Source organism: Temnothorax curvispinosus, unplaced genomic scaffold (genome assembly GCF_003070985.1).
Source record: "Temnothorax curvispinosus isolate PA1 unplaced genomic scaffold, ASM307098v1 QBEX01012826.1, whole genome shotgun sequence".
In the NCBI taxonomy this organism is placed as follows: Eukaryota; Metazoa; Arthropoda; class Insecta; order Hymenoptera; family Formicidae; genus Temnothorax; species Temnothorax curvispinosus.
Genome location: NW_020222606.1, coordinates 1 through 10,825, shown reverse-complemented (window position 1 = coordinate 10,825; position 10,825 = coordinate 1). Strand labels below are relative to the sequence as shown.

The window sequence follows — 10,825 nt, the reverse complement described above, 5'->3', positions numbered from 1 at the left end:
GGTTATCAGATCGAGGGCGGAGTTCACGAGACAAGCGCGGAATCGGTATCTTTTGCACTTATGAAAAATCGGTACTCTAATATTTACTATATTATTCAGCGACTCATGAGATTGCGATAAATATACGTCAAGCGTTTCAAGAACTTTAGAGAAAAGTTCGTTTCGAAACGGAATAAACATCGTCTTAATATAAAACAGCGATCGATGTGTGCATCAGACGGAATCAATGAATAAATAAATGTTGACATTTTCGGTCATCAGGCGGAGATACGCCTATATAATGATGATGTTTGCGAATTTTATACATTTCACCTTTACATTTATGAACCACGCGATTGCTACTCGATCTTGAAACATACCTTTATATCAAGCTGGAGAAATATAATTTCGTTATTAAGTTAAATACAATTATTGTTACATATACAATTTAGTATTGCTGATACTAAATTTATAAGGAATTTACTGCAGCATTTTTCTATATATACATATATATATATATATATACACGAATAAGTATAAATCCTAAAATTCTGCTTTTTTCCTTCAATTTTTCTTCGTTCTCGCCAATATAAGAACAATCAAGTTGCGATTAACTTAACTGGCAAGATTTTGTCTAAAGCGAAAAAAATGTCTAATTGCATGACTTTATTTTAATTTAATTTTTCGCATTGAGCAACAGAAGACTAATAATTCTATCTTTAACGACATATAGTACAGTTATTTTAATCACTCATTAAGTTAATCGGAGCTTTGAAAAAAAATCGTCGCAAGAGAAAAACCTCGGAGTACGTTTAAAACGCTTGCGATTGATTCTTCAGCAATCACACGTACGTCGATCATGCGTAAGCCGATCATGTTCCGTTTCGTCGACTCGAAATTGCATAACGCGCCTCGCTTCGTGCATATAAATACAACCCACGTAGAACATGAAACTCATAATGACGTCATTATTGAGTTTATGTTCTATTATCTGGGGAATAAACACGTTTCTTCGGCCTCGCTCGTGTCACGACACGACACGCGTATGATAACGACCGCCTGTATCATATCGGTGAACACGACAATTCCCGAACTCCCGCGATCCGAGTCGTACTTCGGAGTTTATTACATTTCTCCTCAACCGACCGAACGATTCAGACCAACCAGCTGATGGCTCTTTCCTGGCGAATGTTGACGGCTGTGCGACTGGTAGGTACAAGCATTCGCGACGGTTTGCTGAGTAAAGAGGACTCATTTTCCTTCGGTAAATTTTAACAGAGGCTGCTTTTCTATCGGCTGCCTACGCGACCGATTTTGGTGCTTGCATGCGTTATAATGCGTTAAAAAATGAGTCTTTTTTCCTTTCAATTTCTTCCATTCGGAATCGTTATAATATACAATTATTGTTGAATTAATATACAATTTAGTATTGCGTATTAAGTTTACAAGGAATTTATTGTAACATTGTTCATATATTCTTCCACATATTATCACCAATTAGTTATATAAATCATAAAAGTTTATAATTTCGTTTTTCAATTTCTCTCCTCTAATGCTAAGGGCTACCAAGTTGCAATTAACTTAACCAGCGATTAACTCGACCAGCAAGATTGCTATTCGATCTTGAGACGTAGCCCCTATGTTAAAGAAGAAGAATGTAATTTTATTAATAAGTACACGCATGGAAGAAGCGAAAAGCGATCAAAGTGTAATATTTAATTTGGAGGAAATCTAGTTTCCTCTAATTGTAAGAAGAGAGAACTAACAGTAAAAAGAGAGCGCTTCATTAGAATGCACCACGTGCCGCATCGCTGCTATCAACAAGGCCACATGCCGGGTTGAACTTTGACACCGACATTGACGTTGCGAGTGGTCGCGAAGCGAACCGAGAATGAAGAACGAATAAAGAACGCGTCTCGCTGTCATGTCACCTTTTAAACAAACGATTTTTTTTCGGCCTTGTTCGGCGACCGGTCTTTGTCACGAGAAGATAATTGCGTATCGGTAATCTTAAGTAATCTTCGAACTGCTCGAACTGCAGCAAGTTTAAAAGCAAAAGTCCTTCGTTGACAGAACCTTTCAGAAAACCGGGTGGATAATAAAATCACCTCAACCAATTCTGAGTGAATTTTAGCTGCCATTAAAATTCGTTGTTACTATATACAGTTGCACACTATAATCACTTTTTTAACGTCCAGATTTTTTTTAATTTTTTGGTCCCTAATGACTTTGTTAACGTACTTTCTTCAAAATCGTCGTTGACGAATTTTGACGAAGTGACAGTTACGCCGTTACGATCTTAACGAAAGACGTGATATGACAAAAGTCTTTAACCCTAGAACACCACGTCAAGCGAGTTATTGATAATTGAAAGTACACTGAGTATCGTACACCCAGTGTGATGAAATCGGGACTTTTAGAAAGTGTGGTATTTTATTAATTACAACAATTACATGATGTCTTTGTCTCGCATATTTACGCCATTAATTTTTCAGTATGATTTATCCGCTGCCCTGGGCAATACACTCAGTTAGCAAAACTTGCTAATATATAAATTACTACAATATCTCATAATAATCTACTAATTGCAATTAAAAATTGTAATTATTAGATTATTAGTTAATTAACTCGGTGCTGCATAAGATTATGAACAACATATCTCCGCGATATTAGCGTAACAATAGCTCGTATAAAGGCTGAACGAATTTATCCGTGATTGATTTTTATTAAATTTTGAACATTTTATGCTTGATAATTAACTCTATATTACTCACGTGGAATGTATATTTTATACCTTAATATTATATATATATATATCTCAATTTTTACTAATATTGATTTTTAATCATTTGAACCTCCTAAAATCAATTTTTATGATTCTTTTTAATAATTTACATTATTTACAATTAAATAAAGATCGATAATATTTTGTGTATTTTTTAGATAAAGATAAGCAAGTTCTTCTTGAAGTATGAAACAATTTGTGCAGCATCCAAATGATAAAAAAGTTTGACTTTGTGAATTTAGTAAATTTCTATTAAGTCTGGGATATTTTTTTACAATATTGTGTTATTTATTGTGTTACGCGAAGGTATAGGATTAATTCCAGTGAAATATGTTCTGTTGGCAGTGTAAAGAAATTTTTACTAAGTAAATTTGTTTGAAAACATGTTATATCTCGTTAACGCAAACGGTTTGTTTGTTTATTAAAACAAACGCGGCGTATCCATAGCAAGTGTGTATTGCTGTTACAATAAAATTTTCGCTGGTAGAACGTCGGTATGATAACAAAACTAAATTGGAAAATAGAAAATAAAGAATTCGCTGGTAGAACGTCGGTATGATAACAAAACCAAATTGGAGAGTAAAAAATGACGAAATGAAAAAGCTTTATTACTACTAGAACAAAATAATTTGCGGCTCTATTTTAACAAATAAAATCAATTTTCTCAATAAATACTTTTATCATCTATAATAACTAATAAAATTTGTTATGTATTTATATGAGTTAAATATCTTGCTGTATCGGCAAATCGTTTTTCTCCGTACAATGGCGATAATTGGAAAGTAAACTATACGGCCTTTCTCGGCTGAGGAAACTCGAGAATTATTAACCCAGAACAGTTACCTAAGTTTTTTCTGCGTGAACACACAATCACTTGGGATGTTTTTACATTTAATTAAAAGTCAAAACCCGAGAAAAAATTTTTCATATATTTATATCTAATCATATTTAAAATATGTCCATATTTACTTCCTTTATAATTTTTATTTATATGTATAAAAAACAATAAGATGAATAATTGAACAATAATTAGAAAAATAATTTTTGTGTTATTTTTTTTACAAAAAGTAAAATTGCGATGAGATTATATAGGTAATATTTTATATATAATTATATTTTATACGATTATTACATATTTATGGCTGCATTCCGATATTCACTGTCAGCAACTTTCAGTACTGAAAATCTAAAGTATACATGACGTAAAATATAGATTTGCAGTACTGACAGTGAATATCGGAATGCAGCCTATATATGATTATTATATTCCCTCAAAAAAATAATGCGAAAATTACGTTTTAAATTATTTTTTAATTCTTCTTATCATTTTGTGTGTACTAACAGATTATACAAGAGAAAGAAAACATATATAGACATATTTTATATATAATTATAAATTCTCAGTCAGTGAAGAAAACTATTGTGACTGAGAGTCTTATTTTTTCGCTGTTGGGGTGTAAAAACCATTCCAAGTGACTGTTCCCAGGATTAAAGAAAGAGCTAATGTAATACAGGTGGAACAGCTCGTACAAACGAATAAAGCAATAAATCAACAGAGCAAGAAAATACCTTACTGCAAATAAAACAAATTTACTATTTTCGAATCGATCAAAGTTATAGTATACACCGTTTATCCTGATCTATCCCAATCGGTTTACAAATCAAGAGAACACCTCAATTTTATTATATATATTTTAATTGTTATTTCTAGTGTTTATCTTTATTCTCTTTTACATTATTTTGCCAATTTGCAAGACATCACTTTTTTTGTTTTCTCTCTTCCCCTTGCCTTCTAACTTGCATTGTTCTTTTTGTGGATTGCTGAATATCGTTGAGACATAACGGGACCACGAGACATAATGGTCGATAATTTTTTACAGAGATGTTGCCATGTAATGTAATATTTCAAAATTACTCTTAGATGTCTCTAACTAGGTGTTATATTATCAGTCGTCATATTATTTTTAATTGGAAGATATGCTACTGATTATTTATAATGCGTCCACTATATGCTCTCTGCGACTGAATACGTTATGCTTTGATACATTTGCATATATGGCAAGCAATTCTATTTTTTATTACCGTAAGTACATTTACGTTATTAAACAATCTTTTCTTGTCAATTTAGTAAAGTACCTGTGCAAATATCGATTATCTGTGATGATTTATATTACCTAACATAAACTTATACATTTAAGAGCATAAACGAACATTTTACGGAGCATTCGTCCACGAGGCATAGAGTTTGGGGGGTGCGCTGTGATCAGCTGTGATGCGTTGTGGCTGTGGGATTATGCGTTGTGGAGAAGTGAAGTTAACGATTCTTCGAGCATGTAACCATTCTATAAGACTCTTCATAATTGTGTAGAGTTAATAGAAACAACGTACGGTAAATGATAATTAAAGATAACATTGAAGTGATACGTATTAGTTATTTGTGTAACAAGTGCTGTAAGATGGAAATTGGACGTGCGGAGTGGACGTACGAGCCGGAGGCGAGTGCAATCACCCGCACGTCCAATTTTCAACTTAACACGTGTTACACACCCTATTTTATATTACAAGTGCGTGGAAAGTGGTCTATCACGCGCGCGTCGCGCGCGGAATGGCCACTTTCCACGCACGTGTGACATAAAATAATTTCTACTATATTAATTGGTACTGTAATACTATTATTATTTCTATAGATGGTTCGAAATTATATAAAAAAAACCGAGAGGCAGAAGTGGAATAAACAGTCGATAAATAGAGCTATATCTGTTGTCGTCGAGGGAAAAATGGGCTATCGTAAAGCTTCTCTTAAGTTTAAAGTTCCTAAAACGACTCTAGAACGATACGTTAAAAAACTGAAAAACAGTGGTGACAAAGTAATCAAAGTTAGAAAACCGGGCTCTTTTAAAGCAGTGTTTACCGAAGGACAAAAAAATGAGCTCTGTAAATTTATAGTTAACATATGGAACAAAGATTTTTCGGCTTAACTTTCACAGAACTGAGGTCATATGGAGGCTTTTCAACTGGCCGAGAGGAATGGTTTCAATCCTAAATCCTATAGTGGGCATTTAAAAAAAATGTTCGAATGCAATATCCATTTGATTTCTTTATTTTTAATATGTGTTAAAATTATCATTTAAATGACGTAAGAACAGTAACTTCTGCTGAACGAGGGAAAACAGTCATAGCGGTAGTTGGCATATCTGCCACAGGTAAATATGTCATCTATAATGTTTATATTTCCAAGGAAACGAATGCAACAAGAATTCCAAACTGGTTCACCCCCAAGATCATGGGTGGAAGTTCATCCTTCTGGACGGATAAATAAAAATCTTTTTTTTGCCTTAGTTCAAGAAAAATTCATAGATTTTGCAAAACCTTTTAAAAATTTCTCCTGTGTTGCTCCTCTTTGACGAATATAAAAGCCATACTAAAAACCTTGATGTAATTGATCTAGCTTGATGTGATATACATGTGCCTTGTGTTCTTAAAATATTTTTTTTTATGTGCTGTATCATCAGTATATATGTTATGCTGTGCAATATATTAATATCACAAATTATTACACATTTTTATTTTTATTTTTATTTTAATAATATTCATTTATATTTTAATAAGAAAAATGTATATATATATATATATTGTAATAAGAAAAGTATTATTAATAAATTATTAATCAATAGTGTAATAATAGATACATATTCCTACATATATTGTGTATTCTAATCAGTCACTTTTAAGAAGTTTTGGACATTAATATTTGAGAAAAAACGAGTTTTGTGAGATACATCGCACTATACCTCATATAAAAAGCATAAAGTTAAATCACGCTTTTAATAAAACAATAATTTCGTCCTTTTCAACTATTCTTTCGCAGTAAAACTTCTGTTTTTCTTATAGTGAATATTCCAAAGAATATTTTGATGCAAAACTAAGTTCATTTATTTATAATTTTTAATATGTTTGAAACTTGTTTAAACAGAGTTTTTATTATGCCCTGGGTTCCGCTATATATCTTACTTATCTTGTCGCGCCCAACATCGTGATTGTTATTACTATTTTTATTATCGGCGGAACTTTTGTTTGCGTAGGCTGAACGATCGCGCTACTCGATACTACGTCGACTTTTGTCTGCAAGCTCGTTGCGCTCCGGTAGAGTGATACCCTTCAATTTGGCGGACATCGGCGAGGGAATTCGAGACGTCACAGTGAAGGAATGGTACATGAAAAGTTTGATATAATCTGTAGAAGAATGTCTTTTCACGATGCACAACGGTATACATTAAAAGATACTTTTATCCGAATTCGCGGAATCGTTCGAGTTTGAATTTCAAGTTTATTCGAACGAAGTAGTGGTCCCTTAGGAAACAAATACCTTCAATTTATGATATCTAAATTATTTGGTATCACAAGTGTTTCTAATTCAAATTACAAAAGCTTTCTTTAATTCCGATATACAAATTACTTGGTATCAAGAACTTTTTTAAATTTTAATTGAGTAGTATAGTATATTGTGCACCAAAAAGAGAAGGCTACGTTTTTCAGAATGTGAAGTTTATTGCCCGAGCCGAAGGCGAGGGCGGCAACCACATATGAGTCTGAAAAGCCTTCGATCCATGGTCCACACGATATTTTTCACAACAACTTAATGAAAATGTTCGATTTTTAAATGCCTAGTAAAGTGTGTGCGTTTGGTGTTTGATTCATATAGCTTGTACGTGCGTTAATCGTTAAATAGAAAAAGAAAAAAATAGTAACGCGGGGTTCATATGGGCAAAGCTCCGGTGTGGAGATGTGGGGGGTGAAAGCCTTTCATCTATTACAAAATTAAAATTTGAATGATAATAAAATTTCAAAAAGAAAAATATAAATAATTTCAATTTTTGCACTAAATTTGATTGACAATTTGGAATTTAATTTAGAGATATTATGGCCTAGTTTACACCGATCTCTTGATACGCGTATCAAATAGTATATTTGAACTGATCAGCCAATAATCAGCCTTATTTACTAGTTATTTACTATTTAATACGCGTATCAAGTGATCGGTGTAAACTAGGCCTATGTAAATAGGTACGATTAGTTATCTTATTATTCAGTGACTTTATTAAGAACTAGCTGGTTACCCGGGCTTCGCCCGGGAGTCGTTTTTCTTGAAACGACTTCATTTGTGTTTCAATATCCTTATTGTGGACAACCATAAGGAGTGTGTCAGGTGGTTGATTTAAAGACGGTAGTTTAACTTTTCTGCATGAATAACACATTCTAGGTGCTTAAGTTTTAAACTTTTTTACTTGACAATGATCACATATTGCATTTATTTTCCCAATTATTACACTCGGATAAAATTGATATTCGTAATTTGAATCATAACTATAAATGCCTTTAATTTCCAATCGGACCGCATAAATGTTGTTATCTTATTATTCAGAGTGACTTTATTAAGAAAAAAGAATTCCAAATCGATAGTTTTAAATAATTTTTGAAGTAGTAATAATTTTTTTATTCATTGAAAGTAATATAGTTTTCACATCAATGAAATAGTATATAGGTCATGTATTTTCCTGCTACTTTACTTTCTGCCCGCTACGTCATCAATTTTCTTCTCTATAAGGCAGGAAAGTAAACCCAGCGTGAAATTGGCCCCTTTCGCCTCGCTCTACAGGCATCGAAAATCGGACTTTCAGGAGGTGTTGTGAAAAAGCTTTTTTAATTTTGATATCTAACAATAAGTTATATTTGATATTACAAGTTTTTTAAATCTTAATTTCAGAAACCTCTTTAATTTTTAATAAATTAATTGTCTGAGTTAATTCAGCATTTTTTAAATAATCCAAAATATTTTTGTCTTCATTCTGAATTCGGCGAAATCCTTTTAGGTACGTGAAACCGGGAGACCGAGTGAACCAGTTTGACAAGATCTGTGACGTGGAGAGTGACAAAGCCGCAGTAACGATCACGAGTCGGTACGATGGTTTCGTCAAGACTCTCCACTACAAGGTAGACGACGTCGCGATGGTCGGCTCGGCATTGTGTGATATTGAGATAGAGGACGATTCGAAAGACGAATCTACGAGCGAAAGAGACGACGCGGAAGAAACCGTAAGGAGCGCCGAGAATCAAGAGACTGATAAAGCTAAGGAGAGAGAAATAGATGAAGAGACTGACAATTCGAAGAATAAGGAGACGGAAATAGACGAAAAGATTTACATTTGGGAGAATAAAAAGAGAGAAATGGATGAAGTCAGTCAGATGGGGCAGTCAGAGGACATCTTGGGGAAGGTATTGGCAACCCCGGCGGTGAGGAGGATAGCTAAAGAGAACAACATAAAGTTAAAGGACGTAACAGCGACTGGCAAGGAAGGAAGAGTGCTCAAAGAGGACATCCTGGCACATTTACAGAAAATTTCCGCGGATTCGAAAGTTAGAACAGAAGTTAAAACGGAAGCTCTGTCGTTCACGAATGTGACGGGAAAGACTGTCGGCCTTAAAGGATACTCGAAACACATGTGGAAAACTATGACGAAATCTTTGGTGAGTCACCGAGACGCTGAAAAAACAGTTACCTAGTAGCAACTTCTTTTATTCGTGAAGTCTAAAAAATCCTAGAATCTTTCTTTTGTAGACACTAAATTCTATTTGTAATATTCTGGGCTTTAATTCTCCCTTTCTCTCTTCTTTCTGTCTGATTTTGAATTCTTCAAATTTCTAATTGTCCCTACAATTAATATCTTCCAATAAATTTTTCTTGTATTTTTATAAACAAACGAGTCATTCATCAGAATGTAACTTTATTTTTACCACAAATTTCTCGCAGAGCATACCACACTTCGTCTACAGCGACGAGTGCAACGTAAACCGAGTGATACGCTATCGAAACGAAGTGAAGGACTCTCTGAGGGAACGGGGCGTCTCTCTGACTCTTTTGCCGTTTTTCGTAAAAGCGGCCTCGCTGGCGTTAGAACAGTGCCCCAAGTTAAATGCCTGGCTCGACGAGGAAAGCCAAACGCTGATGGTCCTGGACAATCACAACATCGGCATTGCCATGGACACTCCGGAGGGCCTGGTGGTACCGAACATCAAGAACGTGCAAAATCTCAGCGTTCACGCGATCGCGCGGGAACTCAACAGACTTCAGGAGTGCGGTAGCAAGTCGTCGATTCCGCTCGCTGATCTGACCGGCACGACTTTTACGTTGTCCAACATAGGCGTGGTGAGTGCGCGCACATCAGAAGACAAAAAAATCATGATCGAGATAAATTGTAAATTAACCCTTCGTATCTAAGCTTTTTTTTAGGACCCTCGGAGTATAAACGTGAGTTATTCATGTTCGACGCTATTTTTTCCTACCTTAAAGTATTTTTAAAAAATTTGAAAAAATTCAGATTTCATCACAAAACATTGTAGTTGACGATTTTATGGTCATTCTATTAAATAAACATAGTTTATTTAATATTTTCTGGCAGGCTTGTGAGTTTTACAGTTACAAGCAGATATCATTTTGATATCTGACGCCGTTGACCCACGTTTACACACGGAGGGTTAATATAAATTGTGTCTGTGGCGGTTTTCTGCAACGCGGTTTCGCTAAATGCAATCTTTAACGATGTTAAATTTTATTTCCCTTTTAAAATCACGTGTCCAAAGCTTTGATTTCTTTCCTGCCACTTTCTTTTCTTTTCTTCTTTTTCTAAATATTCATGCATTTTTATCTAGGTCGGGGGAACGTACACGAAGCCGGTGATCTTGCCGCCTCAAGTGATAATCGGTGCATTCGGAAAGGCGCAGAAGCTGCCACGATTCGATGACAAGGGGAATGTAGTTTCGGCCAGCATAATGTCGGTCAGCTGGTCCGCGGATCATCGCGTCGTCGATGGCGTAACTGTGGCAAAGTTCTCCAATCTGTGGAAGCAGTACGTGGAGAATCCGGCGTATCTGCTGATCGACGCGTGAAGCTGTCTACATTATACTCTCTAAAAGTCGAAGAGTGAAATATTACTAAAATCGAGTGAAATGCAAGTCTAACGGAAAGTGAAAAATGAGCCTGTGCATTTCGAGTGATTCGCCACT

At 34.6% G+C, this 10,825-nt stretch overlaps 1 protein-coding gene across 1 annotated transcript; it reads left to right on the top strand.

The window, feature by feature from the left end:
• Nucleotides 1-1,050: 1,050 nt before the first annotated feature.
• LOC112462838 (lipoamide acyltransferase component of branched-chain alpha-keto acid dehydrogenase complex, mitochondrial-like) lies at nucleotides 1,051-10,819 on the top strand. The gene is made up of 5 exons (XM_025028895.1): nucleotides 1,051-1,188; nucleotides 6,847-6,974; nucleotides 8,635-9,289; nucleotides 9,573-9,968; nucleotides 10,472-10,819. The coding sequence occupies exons 1-5, from the start codon at nucleotides 1,150-1,152 to the stop codon at nucleotides 10,706-10,708; spliced, it is 1,455 nt and encodes a 484-aa protein (XP_024884663.1). The 5' UTR covers nucleotides 1,051-1,149; the 3' UTR covers nucleotides 10,709-10,819.
• Nucleotides 10,820-10,825: the final 6 nt, after the last annotated feature.

What these genes read in the sequence shown, in the direction of transcription:
- LOC112462838 (XM_025028895.1), top strand. Translation starts at nt 1,150, where the DNA reads ATGGCTCTTTCCTGGCGAATGTTGACGGCTGTGCGACTG. An exon ending in TGTTGACGGCTGTGCGACTG is followed by an intron (nt 1,189 to 6,846) that starts GTAGGTACAAGC and finishes TTGTTTGCGTAG; the next exon opens with GCTGAACGATCGCGCTACTC. An exon ending in AAACTATGACGAAATCTTTG is followed by an intron (nt 9,290 to 9,572) that starts GTGAGTCACCGA and finishes AATTTCTCGCAG; the next exon opens with AGCATACCACACTTCGTCTA.